This window comes from Puma concolor, chromosome A1 (genome assembly GCF_028749965.1).
Source record: "Puma concolor isolate L17-30 chromosome A1, mPumCon1.1.hap2, whole genome shotgun sequence".
In the NCBI taxonomy this organism is placed as follows: domain Eukaryota; kingdom Metazoa; phylum Chordata; class Mammalia; order Carnivora; family Felidae; genus Puma; species Puma concolor.
The window spans coordinates 35,044,659-35,068,409 of NC_141667.1; the positions used below are offsets into that span (position 1 = coordinate 35,044,659).

Genomic DNA, 23,751 nt, shown 5'->3' on the forward strand with positions numbered 1-23,751 from the left:
CATCTCCATCAGCTGACTCTGGACTGCACAGACTGATTATATTCATGCTTTCATCTCCATCACGTAGCACAATCTCTTCGTACATTATAAGCCTATTTCATGTTACTCAAATAAATATGGATTATTAATTCAATGATGCTGACTCACTGCTCCAAACTTAAAACCAATGTGATTTATTCTTTGGTTAGGGAAATAATTAGGAATCTGGCAGGCACTGGATGTTGGGTCATGTCCCAGAAACCAGAAAAAAATATCTAAGAAGCACCAGATGCTGAGGCGAGCAAAGGCCAAGGAGGAAGGGACCACCGGAGGTGGAAAACTGGCGGCCCAGGTCGGGGCCGGGAGAAGGGCGGGCCTATTGTTGGGGGAACTTGCTTCCGGGGAGGGGACAGCAGTGCGGGGCGGACCAGCACCCGGAAGTGGTGACGCGGGAGACTGTGGGGAACTGTGAGCGGCGTCAGGTACGCTCCAGGCTTTTTGTCCCCGGGTTCGAAATTCCCACTTTAGCCTTGGAAATTCTTTTCTTCATACCTCCTCACGTCTCCTAAACCATCCACTCCCGTCAGGCCTGGTGCGCCGAGTCCTGCAGTAGAGTTGGGTCCCTCTGGTCCCCGGCACGCGGGGGGAGGGAGCGGGAGCCCCGGGCCTCGGGACCGAGCGTGCGTTCACCGAGCGCAGCAGGGAGGGGAGAGGAGGAGCCCCACCCCCACTCCCAGTCTGTCCTCGGGCCCCGCACGGGCCCCGCCAAACCGGGGAGGGGGAGAGACGGAGCTGAGGCCCAGATGCTGGTTGGCATAAGAGCCAGGGAGAAAACGGCGCTGTCACCCACCTGAGGGGGGTGGTTGCTGCTGGGCCGGAAGGTCACAAGTCAGTGCCTGCTTCTCACCGATGAACTTGACCGGCACTGAATCACCAGCTTGTTTCCTAGTTTCACGGGCAAGAAGGCCACAGCCACTGAAGAGATGTTGATGGAGGAAATTGGGGGGTACCGTGAAGACACCTAGAAATGGATTGGATGGCTTTTCAGCCTGTGTGACAAACTCCTACACCGGGCGGAACGGCATGCGATAACAGCCAGTGGAATATTAGCGATGGTTTTAAAAAGAAAAACACTCCCAGAGTCTCATTAGAACAGAGGCGTTTGGGAGGAAAATCAAGCTGAAATTAAAATGAATTTAATTCAAGAGCTGGGATCTGAGAACTGTAGTAAAACCTTTTTATTTAAAATGTTAGGAACTAAAAAGAAAAATGTTGGGGGGGGGGGGACGGGGGAAAGTTTTGCATTAACTACCTCAGATTATCCTATAGTTCTATTAAAGAGTAACAGTTATCAAATACTGATGATTGTTAAGCTTTACCCCAAAAAAGAATTTTGCTGTATTTATTATGGGGTGCTAATTACAATTATTTTCCTGCCTTAAAGATCAAGTTATAATTTTTAAAGGGATTTTTATATAGTTTTACTTGAATAATAATTCAGTAAGCTGAAAATGCACAGCTAAAATTCTTTCATTTAAAAACCACTAATAGTTGTCAGATGTCATATATTTGATTTAACGTCCAATCAAAAAGAGGAAGGAAACGAGATTTGTGAAGTAACAAATTGTCAAAGCAATGTCTGTTGTGTTGTACTTCATTTGAAACAATAATATGACCCGTAAAATTACTTTAGGAATTTTATTTACCTTTTACTTTGGACTAGTTTCCATTACCACTTTCACATACCAGGCATTGGCATATGCTCTTTCCTTAATCCAGAATGCCTAAATTTCAAATTTGTATTTTCTCCTTGCACTTTGCTTGTGAAAAGTCTAAAGTGTCTCATATTTTTAGATTGTATTAATCCTAATTCTTCTAAACACTCTCCCATCCCCAAGTGTAAATGCTAGCCGTTTTGTGAAAGTCCATTTCTTCATCCTAACTGGATGAGTTTACCTCTGGAATAATGTAGAATTTCTTATGATTGGTTCCATAGGACTAAAACTAAAACTCATTCTTTGCAGTTAGCTGGTTATACCCAAAGGAATTTGAGGGGCAGGGGGACACAATTCAGTCCATGGCAATAAGCACACTACCAGGAAATACAGCAAAAAATACTCGTGGCATGATAGTTATGAAATATTTTAAACACCGTACATTGAGAATACCTATATTTAAAAGTCACACATCAGATTTAGCAGTACACCACATTTTGAGTCCTGTCATACTGATGGCAGGAAGATGAGTTGAACAATGGGATAGTTTTTTGTGTAACAGGGACAAATAATTTCTACATATGCACATAACATTGCACTAATTTTAGATTTGTTTAGAGAAAACTTGGGTGGCATGCAGAAGAATGGAGAAGCCTTAATGCTTTTGACTATTATTAATAATGTGTATAGCAAAAATTTTCCACATGCTGTGGAGCTCAAGTAGGTGCTCTATGCGTGGAGTATAGAAACGTTAGTATTTGACTTATTGTCACTATTGTACAGCTTTTGTTTACTTCTTCATCTATTTTTTAACCCTATTTGCTCTTCACTAGTTTAGACATGAGTCAAAGCAGCGAAGGATGTATGAAAAAGATTAGCGGTGTGAATCTTGACAAGCTTATAAGTGATTTCTCACAGATAGAAAAGGTATGTAAAGATATAAAACAGTTGTAGTAGAAAAACTATATATAGTATAAAAGCATATAGTATAAAATTTATAGTATAAAAGGGAAATAGATTTTGCCAGTGGAAGAATTTGGGAAGTAAAGAAAAATGTACCAAAAAATAAGCAAAGTAAAGACAATGGAAATATATTTTTGCTAAGTCCTTTCTCATTTTTAAAATCCATATTTAAAATATATTTCATTTTGGATCATTTGTACTAATACATCAAAATGTTTCTGGGACAAGGAAATAGTTGATATACTTTGGCTAAAGTTAAAAGGAAAATACATACTTAAATGTTCAAAATGTCCATAAACTCAGGAATGGTTTAATAGGAATTGAAATAAAATAAACTCAATCCTCAGTCTCTTACCATTATGACTAACTCTAATTTTTTTTTTTTTTTACTCTTTTCCTCTGCTGTTCCTTTTTCCTTCTCTGTTGCCTAAAAACAGATGTATTTGAAGTTCCTCTCCCCAAATCTAGACAAATTACATGATAGACCAAACCCACAAGTATATATTGGGTTTTTTCCCCCTTGTCTGCCTTGGAGAGGAGTAAGAATAGTTGTTGAGAAGATATAGGTGAATAAATGAAAGATTTGGGGAGTGGGTTTTTGAAGCAAGGGTGGGAAAGAGAATAATGCCTACCTCTATTTTCTCTCTTTATCATTCTTCTCTATTCCTTCTTTTCCTCTGCACAGTCTGGTATGTCCATAATAAAGGAATTATCATGACAATGGGTATTTTGAGATAGCATTATGAGCTTTTTTTTAAGTAGGCTTCACACCCCTGCAGACCCCAATGCAGGACTTGAACTCATGATCCAGAGATCAAGACCTGAGCTGGGGTCAAGAGTCAGACATTTAACTGACTGAGCCACCCAGGTGCCCCACATTATGAACTTCTTTAAACAATGAACTTGAGTTTTCTTAACCAAGTGATTCTTACTAAAATAAGAGAGAATAGAGAAAGAAAGAAGAAGCACTGTTCGTGGGAGAGGAATTGGTGCAAAATTTTTGGAGATTATTTAGAACTATCTGTCATATCCTTAAATATTTTAAATAAGAAATATTGATTTTTTGATGTGATAAAGTATTGTGATTGTATTTTTAAGAATCTTACCTGTTAGAGATACGTATAGATGGTGATATTTGTGGATGAAATAATATAATGTCAGGGAGTTGCTTTAAGATAAATTCAGAGGCAGAGAGAATGGGAAAGTGGGTAGAGATATAGATGATACAATGAATTGAGGATTTTTGAAGCTGTCTGAAGGGTATATGTCAGCTATTACACTGTACACAAAGATACCAAAAAGGTATGTTGAAGGTTTATTCATTATTTGTAATAGCAAAAAAAAAGTGAAAACAACACAAATTATCCTCAGTAAGGGGACTAGTTAAATAAATTACAGTATATTCATAAGTGAAACTCAATGCAGGTCTTAAAAAGAACGAAGTAGGGGCGCCTGGGTGGCGCAGTCGGTTAAGCGTCCGACTTCAGCCAGGTCACGATCTCGCGGTCCGTGAGTTCGAGCCCCGCGTCGGGCTCTGGGCTGATGGCTCGGAGCCTGGAGCCTGTTTCCGATTCTCTGTCTCCCTCTCTCTCTGCCCCTCCCCCATTCATGCTCTGTCTCTCTCTGTCCCAAAAATAAATAAAAAACGTTGAAAAAAATTAAAAAAAAAAAAATAAATAAAAAGAACGAAGTAGACCTAAATGTGCTTGTATGGACATCATCTCCAAGATAATAGTTCTAAGTGGAACATCCAAGGTGCAGAACAGAGTATAATATGATCCTTTCCTATAGTTGTATAGTTAATCATAAAATATTTTGGAAATATGTATAAGGAATTGTTAACCATAGGACTGAGGGTTGAATAGTTGGAAAGAAGGGGATTCCAAGTTAGCTCATATTCTTACTTTTCATAACTTTTTATAACTGTTAGTCTGTTTTAATTTTTTGCCATGTTACTTTTAAAATTAGATAAATGAGGAAGTTGGCTTACATAAAACATATGCCACACTTAATTATTAGACTTTCAGGTATTAAGTGGTCTGTATTTTCGTTAGTCTTCATATCATTAGGTAAAAAAAATGAAATAAAAATAGCGACATTCCTTGCTTTGGTAATATATATTGTTTCTTCTACAGAAAATGATAGAAACCAGTGGAAAGAATAATATACTGGATATGCAGTTGGAAAAAACTAACTATTTGTTAAAAGTAACCCAAACAAAGGAGGTTTCAATTAAAAAAGGTTAGTTCTTTACTGCCTGAAGAAATACAAAATCTCATAAGAGTATTTTTCGGTACCACAACAATTAATATTATACCATACATTTGTAAAATATTTTAAATTCACATAGAACTTTCCGAGCTATCATTTCATTTTATCTTTTATAGCCCTGATACATAGGATTGGTATTACTAAGCCACCTCAATAATGAAAAAACATAGGATGAGAGAAATTAAATAATCTGTTGGAGACCACTAAACCAAGAAATGGCAAGTCCAAGCCTTCAAAACCATGGGAAAAAATAACAGTTGAATTCCTGTCTCACAATTACACCAAAAGAAATTTCAGATGAGTCAAAAATTTTAGTGCCAAAAATGGGCTGTTCTAGTCTAAAGCTCTCCCCTTACTTCTGGGACAACCAGGCCATGTGTGCCTCTCAGCTCCCAGCAACCAATTGTCCTCCTGGCTGTGTCCCTGGTCTTGGTCCATCCTTTGCAGGCCCACTAGCCTGCAGGGAACCTGAAAACCCAGGCTCTTTGCAGGGCAAGGCGCTGCTCTTTGAGAATGCCAACTTGCTTTGAGGCACAATGGTCTGGGATTACACCCAGGTAAGTGAGCTTCAGCTGCACCTGCAGCCCTCAAGGCCCAGTAGTGCTTGGCTTCACTGTGCAACCAGTTCAGGGTATCTGGAGAACTCAAGAGAGCCAGAATTCCCTCATGTTCACATGGAACTATGAGAAGTTCCTGGTATGCCCCCAACAGTCTGTGCCTGACATTGAAGCCCTGCTGTACTGGAGCCCATCTGTGCCTTAGGTGCCCTTTGTACCACTGCTGGCGGGGCCGGGTGGTCACAGTGCTGTCCTCTGGGGAGGTTTCATCCATGATGGAGTTTTCTCTAAATTTTCGTGGAGGAATGCTTTATGTTTAGGAATGTTCCCCAGGATAGTTGCTGATCCTGTTCATCCCAACACCCTTTTCCCAGACCAACACTCCTCACTAATAAAGTGCCCTGTGTCAGGAGGGAAAGGAGAGAAAGCCATATGTATGTGCCCTTGACATGGTGTGATGAAAATGGCACTTCACCTCTATGATCTTCCTCCTAAAGACCCATAACCCCATCTAACCATGAGATAAGCGTCAGACAAATCCCCAAAAAGGGCTTTTCTACAAAATACCTGACCAGCACTCTGCAAAACTGTCAAGGTCATCAAACACAAGAAAACGCTGAGAAACTAGCACAGCCAAGAGGACATTAAGAAGACATGATGAGTAAATGCAATATGGTATTGTGGATGGGATCCTAGAACAGAAAAAGAACATAAGGTAAAAACTAAGAAAATCTGAATAAAGTATAGATTTTCGTTAATAATAATGTATCAACATTGGTTCATTAATTGTAACAAACATCTCATACTAATGTTAGGTATTAATAACAGGGGAAACTGGGTGTAGGATATTTGGCACCTCTAATACCTTCCTGATTTTTCTGTACATCTAAAACTATGCCAACAAATAAAGTTAATTAAAGGTGAAAAAAATGAAACCACCCCAAAAAATAGAATAGAATATGGGTTTTTGTGGGTTTTTTTGTGTGTTTGTTTTTTAGTACGGAGAAGGCCTTTCCGAGTGTGACATCCATCAGTAGGATTCTGGTTAAATTATGGCAGCTGATAAAAGAAAAAGTAGTTCTATATGATACAGAATAATTTCCAAGATACCATAAATGAAAACAACAGTGTTCACAACCGTCTTCTATCATTTTTATAAAAATATCTTTGTACACACAGAAAACCCTCTCCCTGATACATCTGTATATCTCTGGAAAGATAAACAGCCTCAGTATCCTGGTAACAGTGCTTGCTTTGGGGGAAGGGAAACTGGTTAGTCTAGAGGCCGAAACTGGAGAGATAATCATTTTTTACTATACTAGTATTTCGTGTGTATTTATCATTTGAAAAAATAATTAAATACTTTTTTAAAATCCAGCTCTACTTATTCTAAATCTAATGGCCTTTTTACTGGATAATATGCAGCAGAAGTAAAAGAACTAGTAGGAATAAGTTTGTAGAATCAAGTGTGTACCAACTGACCTAGAGAGGAATAACAAACTACATATATGATTCAATTTGTTCAACGATAAAGAATGAGGTCATGACATTATATTTTCTACATTGGATACCAGATAAAGAATTTCTGTGCCAGTTGAAGATGATAATAATGTTAGTATTAATGGCCAAGTACTTTTCATACATAATTGTATTCAACATTTCCAAGTGCTTTGTGAAATAGATATTAATGTTCAAATTGCTAGTTAATGGCAGAGCCTAAATTGAGCTCAAAACCACCATTTATTTACTAAATTATACAGTATTAAGAAGTAGCTTAGGGGCACCTGGGTGGCTCAGTCGGTTGAGCCGTCAACTTTGGCTCAGGTCATGATCTCGTGGTTTGTGAGTTCGAGCCCCATGTCAGGCTCTGTGCTGACAGCTTGGAGCCTGGAGCCTGCTTCGAATTCTGTGTCTCCCTCTCTCTGCCCCTCCCCTGCTCATGCTCTATCTCTCTAAAACAAATAAATGTTAAAAAAAATTTTTTTTAAAGAAGTAGCTTAATATTCTGAGCTCTAGCTTTTAAGAAGCATTGGATAGGATAGTATTCATTCTAAAATCCAACAGAAATGATAATGTGGATAAAGGTTTGCAAAGAAAATTAAAAGCCATTATTCTAAAATAAGGAATGATATTCTACCTTATGAATAATTTTTTGTTGAGCCATTTTCCTTTGGGAAAAAAAAGTGTTGAGAGAGCCACCTTGTGTTCATATTTTGAAAATACACATTTTTTAAAAAATTCAATATACTTTCAGTTTCAGGGCTCTGTTTTCAATTTGCTGATTACAGTTGACCCTTGAACAACATGAGTTTGAACTGCATGAATTCACTTACATGTGCATGTTTTTTTGATAAAGACAGTACAATACTATAAATGTGTTTGCTCTTCCTTGTGATTTTCCTAATAACATTTTCTTTTCTCTAGCTTACTTTATTATAGGAATATAGGCTATAATACATATAACACAAAATATGTGTTAATGACTTCATGTTATCAGTAAGGTTCTGGCCAATAGTAGGCTATTAGTAGTTAAGTTTTGGAACTTTTTTTTTTGTTTAAAGTAAACTCTACATTCAATGTGAGGCTCAAACTCACAATCCCAACCAAGATCAAGAGTCACATGCTCTACCAACTGAGTCAGCCAGATGCCCCAGTAATTCACTTTTTGAGGTCAAAGGTCACACTCAGATTTTTTTTTCAATTTTTTTAATGTTTATTCATTTTTGAGAAACAGAGAGAGACAGAATGTGAACAGGAGAGGGGCAGAGAGAGAGGGAGACATAGAATCTGAAGCAGTCTCCAGGCTCTGAGCTGTCAGCACAGAGCCCCACGCGGGACTCGAACTCACAAACCGCGAGATTATGACCCCAGCCGAAGTTGGACACTTAACCGACTGAGCCATCCAAGCACATCCACACTCAGATTTTCAACTGCACAGGAATCAGCACCTCTAAACACCCATGTTGTTCAAGAGTCAACTGTACTGAAATAGTTTCAGCTATTTATTCCTCTAAAAGGCACAAAGAGAAGTGATGGCAGAGCCTATGCCTCCTTAATTTTTTTAAGATTCTATTTTTAAGTAATCTCTACACCCAATGTGGGGCTCAAACTCACAACCTTAAGATCAAGAGTCGCACACTCCACTGACTAAGCCAGCTACGTGCCCCCTTAATTTTTTAATTATAGCAGCTAACACAGTAACATATATGAAGTAGGCAATGTCAAGTGTGATTTAACTATCAATCTATTACTAGCAAATAGTAAAAGAGAAAAAATGGAGGATGGTGGGAACTTTGAGTAGGTGGTGGGGGGTGGTAGAGGGGGTACAAGGAAGAGTGAAAAACCACAACAGAAGAACCTTATATCTGCATAAAGCTTTTAACTTCTGCAAAGTACTTTCATTTCTATTAGCATAGTTGAAGAAAGTACTGGAGACTGAGTGTAGGACCTCTAACCGAAAGGCAAAATTTTGCATTTTCCCTTCACAGTATGGGTTCTTTCCTTTAGTCAATAAATAGAAATACTATTGAATACCTATGAAATAGCCACCATATTAGAAGCAATAAATATCAAAATTGATAAGATATGATCTTTACCTGAAAGAGTTCACCATCTAGTAGGAGGAACCACAAATAAATGAAATGTGATAAAAGGAGAAAAGAGATATATACAAATTGTTGAGAGACAGAGGAGAGAAATAACAACAATAACAATATTGAACATTTGTGAGTAAATTTAGAGAGTACTATTTTCTCATTTGGTTGTCAGATTAGTCTTATGTATGAGAATAGTCTTATATGTGAAGGAGGATAGGTATTACCCATACTTTTATTTTGCAGATGGAGAATCTAAAGCTCAAAAAGCTTGTCCAGGGTGTCATAGCTAGAGAGTGGAGAGGAAACTCTATTCTATTTCCTTGGACTCCAAGTTTCATGGTTTCATCACTATATCCTATAATTCCCCAGGAGGTATTGAATAGCAGATTAAGAGCAGGATTTGAAATGAGAAAAACATATGCTCAAGTCCATACCTTCCACTTATTAACTCTAAAATCCTGGGCAAGTAACCAAACCTCTATGGATGACCATCTCTCTTTGTAAAATCAGGATAATACCAACTTCTCAGTATCATTTTGAAAACTAATTGGGGTAATGTTTATAATGCACTTAGTGTAATACCTGGCAGAGTAAACAATCAATGGTATTATTATACACAGGTAACTTTTTATTAGATGCAAATATGGTATTTAATATTTAACCATCAAAACAGATGCCCAACTAGAATGGAAGTTAGTATGTCATACCAGTGCATACTGGCTGAATATTGGTCTTGGGCCTCTAAAACCTAATGAAAGAGAATAAGGCTCAATATTTATTAGTTGTTAAGTCAACTACATAAAGGTGAAATTGTCCTATTAAAAAAAAAAAGGTGAAATTTTCCTTAAACTTTAGGAGTTTTAATATTTGAAAAATATTGTTATTCTTTTATGAAGCCTTCATCACTGTATATTTAGCTAGTATAATTGTAAACTTAAACTAGTGCAACCTGTTCTCCCTAACCTTATAGTAAAAATGTGATAGCAATAACAATCAGAAAGAGTCTCTGATTCTGTTCTTGTCCTCTTTCCAGGGCGTCCAACCTACTCATATTACTCTAAAGGACCGCTCCTGGACTGGTCTTTGTGGTAGTAAAGTAGCTAAATCACAGACGTGTTGTTGGACTGCTGGGGTTCAAGCTGTAGCTCTACCACTTACTAAGTAGAAGTGTGACCTTGGGCAATTCACTAAACTTCTATGTGTCAGCTTCCTCATATTTAAATGAGACAAATACTAGGACCTACCTCATAGGGTTAAGAGGGCTAAATTATTCAATATTTGCAAAGCACTTAGAATAGCAATATAATATATATTATTTTCAGACAGTTTTTCCACTTACCCCTTTCTTGCTTCAGTTTACTATTACATTGCCTGTCTATCAATCAATCAATCAGTCAATCAGCAAATATTTATGGAGTGCCTGCTATGGATCACAACTGCTCTAGAGAAATGGTGAACAAAACAAAATAGTCCCTGATCTCCTACAGCTTACAGCCAAGTGGACTGCTTGAAATTACAGAAGGGTCCATCTCTGTTGCTACCCATCAAAGGTTTAGCTTTTTCTAGTTATAACCAGCTTATATTCACATGTCAGGGTATGAATGCTTGCAATGAAGTCTTCATTTCCCATTGTGGCAGAAGTCATTAGTACCAAAGTTGCTAATTCCTTGTAACTCAGCACATTGAGTTTTTACCTCTTTGCCTTGGGACTTAAGCATGAGTACTAAGAGGACAGGTTGGAAGACAGTGAGGAAGAAAAACATTATCTTCTCCCAAATGACACCTCACCAACTCTGGCTCTCGATCTTAACAAAATTGAGGGTACCTTGACTCTCTTTCCTTGAGATGTTCTTTCATGGAAAACTCACATGGATACACCGCACATAGTTCCCCAGGCATGTCCAAGTATGCCTTAACTTTAGGGTAGGTATTGCTAAAGCACATGGGGTAGGGAATCCCTACTATACTAAATTTATTGTGCTGTGGAAAACTCATTCCTAAATCCCAGAATGCATTTGGTTTAAAGGGTAATTAAAAACTACTTATTATATTATTTATTTCGAGATACCTGGCTGCTCCATAAAGATATCATAATTGTCAGGGCGCCTGGGTGGCTCGGTCGGTTGGGTGTCCGACTTCGGCTCAGGTCATGATCTTTCGGTTGGTGAGTTTGAGCCCAGCGTCAGGCTCTGTACTGACAACTCAGAACCTAGAGCCTGCTTCAGATTCTGTGTCTCCCTCTCTCTCTTTGCCCCTCCCCTGCTCATGCGCTCTCTCTCTCTCTCTCTCTCTCTCGTTCTCTTTCTCTCTCTCTCCTCTCAAAAATAAACATTTTTAGAAATCTCATATTGTCAATTATTTTAAGTCTTTCAACTTTGAGAGAATAGTTCCAAAATGAAAGAGAATAATTTTCAAATAAATGTGTCTTTCATATTTTAGAATGTTCTGCTCTTCATAATATGATAAAAGGGCTACAGCAGACCATTGAACATCAACATAATTTGAAAGGTAAGTTAGAAAAAAATCTTTGAAAATATGATATATTTGAGTGCCTTTAAAAATAGAGTTTTTACATCACTGACAGTAAGTTTCTTTTAATCTGGTCTTGTTAAACTCATCAGCTAATGCCAAGACTTCTCATTACAAGATAATACGTTCCTAAATTGTTATGAAATAAGAAATACCATGCTGAACAGAATAATTCAGTCATATTCTGACAGGAACATCAGAGGATGTTTTATAATCAGTTATAATAATTCTCTTTATTATTTTCAAAAGTTTAGAAATATATTTGTTCTCAGAAGTACTCTTGGTTTTTAATGATCCTGTGTTCAGTTTTGAAGGGTAGGTATTTCGTAGTAGTTACATGATGAATATACTATTCAAACAGAAGTGATAGTTCACTATTTAGTGTTTTATCAGAGACTAAAGCTATGTTTGTGTAATGAAGCCAGCATATTCAGCTTATTTTATTTTTACTAGTCATGCTAACCCAATAGGCCTATTCATTGACAAAACAGATGAAGCAACCAAGTGTTTGTCCTGAGTTAGCTACAGTGCAGTGTTACTGGGATTTTCCTTTCATATAGGAGACTAGATGAAAGTCCCTAGTTCAGAGTCCCTTCCAACATAAAACTCTCATCAAACAAGAATGTTTTTACCTTAGTCTTCTATTGTTATCATAAAGTACTTTTTATATGTAGGTGAAGTATGATAATGATCTTACACACCATTTATTTGCTTTGGCATGTTATTCCTTATTGTCTTTATAATGTTCTGGTATTTATCTTTAAGAATTACTATTCTTCCTTTTTCCCCATTGTTTTACCTTAAAATATCTCCTCAAGGGTTGATGAAACAAATATAGAAATTGTATTAAAAGACTTTACGCTTACATTGTCAAGCAGCATCTGCAGTACAGAAAGGATTCAGCTCTTCTGGAGAGCAAAAGAGTAATATAGAGAACTACACCTTCTCCAGTGCCTTTTCTTTTCTGTGTTTTTACTGTTTGTTTATTTTGAGAGAGAGTGCGAGCAGGGTGGGGACAGAAAGAGGGAGAGAGAGAATCCCAAGCAGGGTCCAATACAGGGCTCCATCCCACAAATGATGAGATCATGACCTGAGCCGAAATCAAGTCGGATACCTAACTGACTGAGCCACCCAGGTGCCTCTCCAATGCCTTTTCTTTTGGCTTAGTCCTGCAGACTTCTGATTCCCTTATGTCCAATAGATTTTCATTTTTCTTGACTCTAGCAGTCTGCTCACTTTTTTTCAGGGTTTGATCCCCATCCCACACCTGGTCTGAGCTTTCATTTTCCCATCTCAATGCTAATGGTTCAGAACAACTTTTCCCTTCTCTGTGACTAAATACAACATCCAGCTGCATTTAAAAAATTGTGAATGTTCATAATCCTTACAGTCCTCTTATTCTAGGATTCAAATGGTACTTTAATTGAACTCTTCCTAGGATTTTGTTCAAATACAACATCTACCAGAAATTAAAGTTACTTTGAAGTCTCAGAAAGTTAATGTTTAACATATTCATTACTGAATTATAATTAATTTTTTGTACAGAAGATATTAAATATTGACCAATGGTCAAGAATACAATATTTTCATAGTCATAATATCCTGTTTTTGAAGTAATGTGTGTTTGGAGTTTAGAGTATGGACATGGGTCCTTAGTAGAGTAATTCATCACAATATATCAAATGATAGGGATTTTTTCTATATCATATTACTATATATTATATACTGGTTTAGGAGAACCCCTATAATACATTGTATTAAAGATAGTTACATTATGCCATCTAACTTATGGTTAGTTACTACCAGGGCAAAGAAAACAAGATTCAGAGATTTTTGTCCATTAGAGGAGAATTCAGGAATTTAATTTAGAAATTCAAACACGTTGGCAGGGTGTCATATGAAGAAAAGAGGGAGACACATGAAATCAACTGCAAACACAGAGCACCTTCAAAATCAGTAGAATTCAAACTCATTTTTTCCAATTATCTCTAAATGATTTCTTGCAATTTCGTATTGCTTTTTTTCCCCTGTTTGAACTGAACTTGAATAATTTGAATTTATTTCGGCCCTTAGACTCTACCAGGGTAGGTTTCCAGGAAGACATCATTATGCATAGTACAACTTTACTCTACAAAATTGTAGTAAGCAGAGTGATTTAATCAGAATTGATCACTGACAAGAATGTTTTAAAAAGGACAATAGCACATAGTTGAGTGCTATTTTGTAAAAGAATTTTCTGAGAAAGTAAACTAATCAATGACAAGTTACTCCTAAAGAAAAAAGTATTGCTCAAATTAAAAGTAGTTTGAAAAATGTAGAAAAACTTCTTTCAACATGCAGTAATTTGACATGTTAGCTTCTAGTACATCCTTGGGAAAATGCTACATTTATATAAGTATATTCTGTATGGAAAAATGATCTGCTATGAGAATATACTTCAGAATCTTCATTATTTAAAAATTGCCTCCTTCCAAAAGAGATTTGCTAGTGGCACGTTAAAAGGAAGCTAAAGAACAAAACATATAAACAAGGCCAACTACATAATTTGCAGGGCCCCATGCCAAATGAAAATGTGGGGCCTAATGTGCAAAAGGCAGGAAAAAAGTAACATTAAAAGTTCTAAAATATAGAGCTTTTTTTCTTTCTTCTGTGGTCTCTCTCAACTTGACAGGGTTTTGTATTTGCTGTTAATGTTGCTGTAAGTAAAAAAGAATGAAAAATTTTAATTAGGAACATAAATGTTACCATTCATCTTTACATTGTGCAAATGAATTTTAAATCCAAAGACATGAGCATTTAACTCCTATGCAGAATCACGAAAGTACATAATTAATACTTCCTAGCTTGCACATGCATATTTGTTTCATTCTTACTAGAATAGTGTAAATGCTGCGCAAAACTACCTAAACCATTTATTATTCATTTTACTTCTTTTTTTTTAAATTTTATTTATTTTTGAGAGAGAGAGAGAGAGAGAGGGAAACAGAGGATCCAGGCAGGCTCCACGCTGATAGCAGCAAGCCAGGACGCAGAGCTCAAACTCACAAACCTGTGAAATCATGACCTGACCTGAACTCAAACTTTCAACCAATTGAACCACCCAAAAGCCCCTCATTTTACTTCTTGATACCTGCCCTTGCTACCAATACTCTCTACCTACACTTACTAAAGATGGGCTAAAAGGAAAAGGAACTGTGAATTTTCCTATCCTTCTCTTTCCTTTTACGTCTTCATTTTTAGCATAATTATTGGGTTAATAGAGGGAAATAACAGAATTAAGAAAGGACATGGTAGAGTTCCTTGGTCATTCATATTTCTTAGAATGCTACTGCTTTCTTTCTGCATTTGAAGCGAGTTCTAGTGAAAAAGAAAATGAGGCCCCTTGCTTACTTAGTTGCAGATGGAACATGTTTACCTTGTACTTGTATTTTTGAGTCTTGCTGAACTCCCAAGTATCATGAGTCCACCAGAATTCTGTGTTCATGGGGCATTGCAAGTGCCGTGTATGAATGTAGTGTCAAGAAGCAGTAGACACAGATGTTGCTCTTATCTTCTCTGCTCACATGCATGCTCCATTGACCCACTGGAATTTACTTAAAAATACAAGTTCGAAGACAAAAAGAACTTCAAGACATTAATGGCAGAATGTTAAAGCAAGCGTTGCACCCTTCCGAGTGCAGGGCCCAACACGGACACACAGATTGCACACTCATAATGCTGGCCCTGCCTGTAATGAATAGGAAGAGAGTTAGGAAAATACTTGGATCAGAAACCTCACTTAAGGAGTAGGTATTTCAGTATTGCACAAAAGTTAGCTCTAAATTTTCTAGAAACCAAGGCAAAACAAAATAAGAAGAAAAATGGTTATATAACTATAAATTTCCCATTTAAAATAAAATAAAATAAAAACATTCAGTTAGTTAAAAGACAAAAACTTTCCCAGGATCTGAGTAAATGCCACTGGAGGACAATCTTAATTTAGGTCAACATAGCATTTCTTTTAAATTTTTTGTAATGTTTGGGGCGCCTGGGTGGCGCAGTCGGTTAAGAGTCCGACTTCAGCCAGGTCACGATCTCGCGGTCCGTGAGTTCGAGCCCCGCGTCAGGCTCAGAGCCTGGAGCCTGTTTCCGATTCTGTGTCTCCCTCTCTCTCTGCCCCTCCCCCATTCATGCTCTGTCTCTCTCTGTCCCAAAAATAAATAAAAGTTGAAAAAAAAAAAATAAACTTAAAATTTTTTGTAATGTTTATTTTATTTTTGAGAAAGGCAGAATATGAGCAGAGGAGGCGCAGAAAGAGAGAGGGATACACAGAATCTGACACAGGCTCCAGGCTCTCAGCTGTCAGCACAGAGCCCAACGTGGGGCTCGAATCCGTGAACCACGAGATCATGGTCTGAGCCGAAGTCAGACACCTAACCAACTGACCCACCCAGGCGCCCCTAGATCAACATAGCCTTTATTCAGGCAACCAATCAAGTAAGAACTTTGAATGTAAAAATATCTAGTTCATTATGGAATGAAATTATTACAAAGCTAAGCAATCTAATCATAAATGATATTTTAAAAACTCGCTGTAAGTGAACAATGAGTATAAAGACAATGTACACTTAAGGACTTCCTCCCAGTTCAGTACTAAAGGAGAATAGCTAATTTTAGAAAAATATACTGCAAAATTATTAGAGTCCAAGAGAATAAGTTGAATTTTGGCTGGGCCAGAGAAGGATTACTTGCCAAATATAAGGACCAGGTGGACTCTACACTGATACAAAATACTATTTGAATTTACAGATACTCTAGCCAGAGCATCAAGAGCCTTACCACTTGAAGAAGTAGCCAGAGTAGGAACCTGTGTTTGAAAATCTAATGTAGAATCTGGTAGGATGACGAAAAAGTAACGGCGCCAACAATAATCATATGTTGTTTGTATTACAAATGAAAGGCAACATAGAGCCAACTGAAGTGTAATATAAAGTATTAAGGAAGGTTTGTTATTTCTTCAGTAGGTGGCTTTAGTTCACAGATAAGTTATATGGTTCTATTTAGCATTTAGCATAATTATAGATGTGCCAAAACCAGATAATATGCAAGCAGTATAACATTTGGATGGGTTGATCAGTTATTCTGGCAGAGGGAAGACTTATCATCATTAAAATGTCAGTTTCCTGAAGTTAATATACACATTTAATGCCATTTTAAGTAAAATTCTAAGTTGGGGTTGGAGGAGATTGTATAAAATAATCTTGAAGCTATTTGATGGAAAAAACAAATAAACAAGAGAACTGTAAAAAACTAAGAAGAATGAAGAGAAAAGGGAGTTTTATTACCAGATAACAACATGCCCTGAAGCTGTTGTAATGAAATCATTATGGTATTGGCATCAAAATGGAAAAATACATCCACAGAAAAAATAGAGAACTAGATTCTAGAAACAGGCCTCAGTATTTTTTAATGTAATAGATGACACAAGAAATATGTCAATTTATTGGGAAAAGAATGGCATTTTAACATATGGTACTGGCACAACTAACTTTCCATCTGGAAGAAAAGAAAGTTGGACTCTTTTCTACCACATTAAAAATAAATTCCAGATGGAGAAAAGACTTCAGTATGAAAAAGAACAATAAAAACTTAAAAGAAAAGTCAGGCTATATCATCAGCTGTATCCAGGATACAACCTAGAGCTAGCTGCAGGGTGTCTTCTTGACCAATCTGGAAACTTCAGATACTATATAAAGAAAAAAAGACCTAACAGACTTTTTTAACAACAACACAACAAAAGTACCACACAACAGCAACAACAACAACAAAACTTTGCATGTTATTTTGTCATGCAAAAGTGAAAAAAAAAACAAGTAATTTATTTCAAAAAGTGTTTTCAAATACAAATGTAGTTTATATCTACAATCTACAAAGAGCTCTCCATATACAAAGAGATCTACAAATTGACCAGCAGGGATAAATAGAATTTTTTAAATGAACAAAAGATATGAATAAAATTATGGAAATGTGTATGTGTATACATACATGTGATCCAGAGTTTAATAAGTTCAAGGGAAAAACTGAGAAGGAAACACAATTACACCAGGGGTGTGGGGTGAGGGGTGAGGAAAAAGGAGAAAAAAAAGAGGGAGAGAAAGAAAGCAGAAAGAAAATGAAAGAGAGAGAAGGGAAGAGTGTCCTAAGGATAGCTCAGCATCCATGATATGACCCTATGTATATAAAATTATAAAAATGTATTTACATATATGCATAAAAAAAGTACAGATTTGAAGGAACATCCATTTTTAGGAAACAAGTTTTTTGCAAAGTAATGTATGTAGTACAATTTTATATTGGTAAAAATAAATAAAACCAGTACAAATGTGTGATATGTTTATATATGATTATATAAGCTGGAAGAAAAGTAGGAAAGAAATACAGACCATGCTGTTAACATTGATAACTTTGGTGAGGTAAGTGGAAGGGAAGGTGTGTAGAGGTGATTAGCTTCCCCTTACAGATGCTTCACTTGCTAAGACAACCATGTATACTTTTATAAATTAGAAAACATCGGGGTCACCTGAGTGGCCCAGTCAGTTAAGTGTCTGACTTTGGCTTAGGTCACGTTCTTGTGGTTCGTGAGTTTGAGCTCCACGTCAGGCCCTGTGCTGACAGCTCAGAGCCTGCTTCGAATTCTGTGTCTCTCTCTCTCTGCCCTCCCCGACTTGTGCTGTCTCCCTCTCTCTCAAAAATAAACATTAAAAAACTTTTGAAAAAAGAAAGCATCAAATACCTTTTCTTTCATCTTTCAGTGATGGATGCTTCAGCATTTCCAATAGGTACAAGAGGTATTAGTTGCCTAGTTAGCACAATGTTTTGTTTTTTTTTTTTTTACACAGTTCCCAGCCCTTAATTATTTTGACAAAAACAAAACAAAACAAAAGAAAAAAAAAAAAACAGAAAATCTTAAACTTGAAAATCATACAAAACTGAATGATACTGGAAAGTATAACTCCTTTATTATAGAGTTCAAAATCCTCCAAAATCTCCAGTTTCCTAATTCTAGAATACATATATTCTATTAACAAGTCACATTTCATCTTGGAAACTTTCAGGTTACATGGTTATTAATGTACTGTGTCCCTATGGTTTGAAAATCCCATTAGAATGGGAGTGAGTGGGAGAAACATATCTGAAGTATTTGTTCTAAAGGCAGTAGTATATTTTATAAGTAAGTATTTTAGTTGGAAATATTTTCAAATTATTGGTGCTTTCCATTCAAGGAAATATCAATTTTCCAGCAAAATTTTTATAAACTAAAGCCACCATTCAGATTAAGCTCTTCATTTTAAAATATGACGCTTTAAAATATAACACTTTCGGGGCGCCTGGGTGGCGCAGTCGGTTGAGCGTCCGACTTCAGCCAGGTCACGATCTCGCGGTCCGTGAGTTCGAGCCCCGCGTCGGGCTCTGGGCTGATGGCTCAGAGCCTGGAGCCTGTTTCCGATTCTGTGTCTCCCTCTCTCTCTGCCCCTCCCCCGTTCATGCTCTGTCTCTCTCTGTCCCAAAAATAAATAAACGTTGAAAAAAAAAATTTTTAAATATAACACTTTCTTATCTGTCTGATTACAGCCTTTGAAAGCAAACTGATTTTAGATTTCTACTCTCACTGTAATGTTGTGATTTAATGGATATTTATGCTACTCATCATCTTCCCCTGTAAACATAGTTCTGGATTTTCTCTTTCTGCTCCAAATACTTCTATTCTCCTAATAACCAGCACTCCAAAAGTTTGCAGTTACTATGTACTCTTCCTCTCCAACAATATCAATTTTACATATTCATAACCTCTTACCCATGCTTCTGTGACAGTTTCATATGTAGACTCCATTTCCAAAGTTCCTCTTAACAGTACTATATTGCAAGACAAGCCTTCCTAAAGCATTGTTCATATAACATCCAAAATCTTTAGGGGTGCCTGGGTGGCTCAGTCAGTTAAGCATCTGACTTCGGCTCAGGTCATGATCTCACAGTTTGTGAGTTGGAGCTCCACATTGGGCTCGCTGCTGTCAACATGGAGCCTGCTTTGGATCCCCTGTCCCCCTCTCTCTCTGCCCCTCTCCTGCTCACTCTCTTTTTTTTTTTCTCTCTCTCTCTGTCAAAAAAATAAAATAAACATTAAAAAAATCTTTAATGGGGCTCCTGGGTGACTCAGTCAGGTAAGCGTCCGACTTCGGCTCAGGGCATGATCTCGCAGTCCATAGGTTCGAGCCCCGCGTCGTGCTCTGTGCTGACAGCTCAGAGCCTGGAGCCTGTTTCAGATTCTGTGTCTCCCTCTCTCTCTGACCCTCCCCCATTCGTGCTCTGTCTCTCTCTGTCTCAAAAATAAACGTTAAAAAAAATTTTTTTTTAATCTTTAATGATTCATTATTGCTGTGACTAGTTATTGATTATGTTATGTTAAGATTGTAGGAGGAAAAGTGTAATAGGATGTTGAGTGGGACTTGTGCTATTAACCTGAAATTACTAACTAGGGCACAAGATTTAAAAATATATATTTCTAAGCTAAATATTTCCGTATTCTAAAGAGAGCTGCTAATATGTTACCAAAAGTTAGGTGAACCTAGACTCTCTATTATATTAACCCAACTAAAAGGCAAAAAAAATCACACAATTTGCAGAGACAGAGCAGAATCAAACATGGCAGAGATGTTGGAATTATCAGACTGGGAATTTCAAAACTGCTATGATTACTATGTTAAGGACTGTAAGGGATCAAGTAGATAACATGTAAGAACAAATTGGCAATGTAAGCAGAGAGATGAAATCCTAAGAAAGAAGCAAAAAGGAATGCTAGAGATCAAAAACTCCATAACAGAAAGGAAAAATGCTTTGGGAGGCCTATACACTACAACAAAGTAGAATTTATCTTAAGTATACAAGACTGAGTCAACATTCAAAGCTTCATTAATTTAATCCAGAACACCAACAGATTGAAAAGATGATCATATTAGTAGATGCAGAAAAAGTATTTGACAAAATCCAGTACCCATTCATGATTGAAAATAAAACATCTCAGTAAACTAGGAGTAGAGGGAATGTACTCAACTTGATTTAAAAAGAAAATCTATAAAAGCCTACAACTAACACCATATTTCATGGTGAGAAATTAGAGACTTCCCACTAAGATCAGGAATAAGGCAAGGATATTCCTCTCTCACCACTCCTTTTCAGCATTGTACTAGAAGTTCTAGTACAATAAGACAGTAAGACAAGACAATAAGACAAGAAAAAGAAATAAAAGGTATGCAGATTCAGAAGTAAGAAATAAAACTGTCCTTGTTCATAGATGACATGACTGTCTAGGTAGAAAATTCAGAAGATTTGGGAGGAAAATTACTTGTAATTAATAAGCAATTATAGCGAGGTTGCATGCATTATACAAAGTTAATACATAAAAGTCAACTGTTTTCCTATATAACAGCAATGAACAAGTGAAATTTGAGAGTAAAAACACAATAACCTCCAAAATTCAATATTTAACTATATGTATAACAAAATATGTTCTAGATCTATATAAGGAAAACTACAAAACTCTGATGAAGTAAATCAAAAAGAACTAAATAAATGAAGAAATAGTCCATGTTTATGGATAGGAAGACCCAATATTGTCAAGATGTCAGTTCTTCCCAACTTGATCTATAAATTCAGTGTGATCCCAATCAAAATTCTAGCATGTTTTTTTGTCTATATTGACAGACAAACTGATTCTAAACAATACAAAGCTATAATTACTGTTATCCAAGTCTAGTGTCTCATTCATCCTTGTCACTGGTCCCCAGTAGTCCCTGAACTCAAGCCCCGGCTCTATTTCGCACTGGTTTTGAATTACAAGTCTTGATGCCAAGTCTACTCCTGGCCTATATTTTAGCTTTGAGCCTTTTATGTCTGGCTTAGGTACAGAGTCTGGCTCTGTTTCAAACCCTCATCACACACTATATCAGGATGGACTCTTTCCTGATCTAATCTAGAGATTACCAAGGTGAGTATAGAAAACTCAAGCACTGCTCCCTCTTAATCATCCCAAGTCAGAAGATAGCTTTGGTTATATACAAAAGATGTCAATTATGGTAGGTCTGAAACAATATGGCAAATTAAAGATGCAAAACCATATTTTAATATGTTTCTCTTTTTTTCTTATTTACATTTTACATGAAAAGACATTAAGTAAATATAACAATGCTCTCAATAATGTTGCTGTAAGATAAAACCTTCCTCCCTTTATAGCTTATATATCTAGCTTAGAATATTACTTATCTTCTCTTTTGGCAGTGGTTTTATTTCCATTACCCATCCTGTAATACCAACTATAGTAATTTTCAAATATGGATCAATCCAACCATACACCTGCTTTACTTACAAGGCTGCAATTACTGAAGACTAATGGTAAAAAAAAAAAAAAAAAAAAAAAACCATACATTGCAGACCTATGTTAATTTATGAATCCCAGTTTCAATTATACCTTTCATTTATCCTGACTTTTCAAACTTTGCAATCTTCTAGCCCCCAACTTTAAACCTGTTCTTTTCTTTCAACTTATTTTACTTTCTATTTCACAGAAAAAGTGAAAGCTGTCAGACATAAATTATCTCATTTCTTACCACCTAGTACCTCTTCTTCCCACTATACCTCTTCCAAATATATACATACCTGGACATATCCTTACTACCTTCCTCTTTAGCTTAAAAAAAGAGAGAGAGAAAATCCTTCTTCCTATCCAAAGTTAATTCCTCCACTTGGGTTTAACTCTTGTCTCTCTTCTGGGGTATTGCATCTTCAATTGTCCCTTCTTTTCTGTCTTTCATTTATTTCTACTGTCCATTCCTCTCAGCATTTAAACAACTCACATCTTTCCCATATTTTAAATAAACAAGAAAATAAAGTTTCCTTAACTTTAGGTTGATTCCCTCCAAATGCCCTCACTCTTTCCTTTTACAATCAAACCTCAAGGGAATGGTCTGGTGTACTCACTCTATCCATTGCCTTACCTTTGCCTAGTCTTCAACTTACAACAATTGAGCATTTCCCAAAGTTTTCAGATTCAAAGTTCTTTTACTTGATCTTCTTACTGCTTTTATTGCTACTTATTATGATCCCTTTAACCTCTCTTTTCTCAGTACCACTCTCTCCTGCATCTCTGGACACTTCTCAGTCTCCTTTACAGAATACTCTCCTTTGGCCACCTCTAAATATTTCTCAGCCTACCAGAAATGTTTTCTGGATATCTCAAGCAATCAAATTTAGCAGGTAAAAATCTATAGTCTTCATTTCACTCCTAAAAGTCTTCCTCTTCTAATCTTTCCCAAACTGATGAACATTTTTTTCTTTTTTTTTTTTTAATTTTGCTTTGTTTTTTGAGAGAGAGGGATGGGGCGCAAGTGAGTGAGAGGCAGAGAGAGAGACAGAGAGAGAGAGAAGCAGGGCTCACCTGAAGCGGGTCTCCGGTTTTACCAGAGCTTGAACTCACTGGATATGGGACTCAACTCATGAACCTTGAGGTCGTGTTCTGAACCAAAGTCAGATGTTTAACAACTGAGCCCACCCAGGCACCAAAACATTTTTCAATTACCCAAACCAGAAACCTAGAAAGCAAAAGTTCCCCTTTCCTTTTTGCCTCTGCTATCCAGTCAGTCATAAGTCTCCTGGTAATCTTACCATCTAAATAATTATCTTCATTTTCTTTTATGTCCTGCTGCCACTGACCTAATTGAGGCTCCTGTTATTTCCTACTTGATCTATTTTTACTGATACCCATTCATCTAGGGTCAAAACCTGCCCATTCGTCATCTACACTGCCAGATCATTTTTTCAACATGTAACTAATCATTTCCCTTCACTGTTCAAAGTTCTTTGACTGTAACCTATAAGATAAAACTTAAAGCCATTCATATGCAATATGTCCATCTCCTATTAGGATATGGCTTCAACCTATGTAGCACATCCTCCTCAGAGTTTACATTCCAACAATACTGTATTTGAATTGTAACTTGCCCAAATGTGCTATAGTCACTCAAGCCCAAAGTCTTCTGTGCAGTTTTATGTATGTGAAATGCGTTCCTGCCACATGGGGTAACCCTTATCATGTAAGTCTTAGTGCAAATG

At 36.8% G+C, this 23,751-nt stretch overlaps 1 protein-coding gene across 5 annotated transcripts in view; it reads left to right on the forward strand.

The window, feature by feature from the left end:
• Nucleotides 1-403: 403 nt before the first annotated feature.
• Nucleotides 404-23,751, forward strand: part of CCDC152 (coiled-coil domain containing 152) — a 31,543-nt gene continuing 8,195 nt past the window's right edge. The window contains exons 1-4 of one of the 5 annotated variants that reach the window (XM_086678148.1): nucleotides 404-461; nucleotides 2,528-2,621; nucleotides 4,793-4,898; nucleotides 11,521-11,589. In XM_086678148.1, coding sequence (XP_086534274.1) covers nucleotides 2,535-2,621; nucleotides 4,793-4,898; nucleotides 11,521-11,589 — 262 coding nt within the window. In that variant the 5' untranslated portion in view covers nucleotides 404-461; nucleotides 2,528-2,534. The other 4 variants (XM_086678138.1, XM_086678150.1, XM_086678144.1 and 1 more) reach the window with 4 other exon arrangements.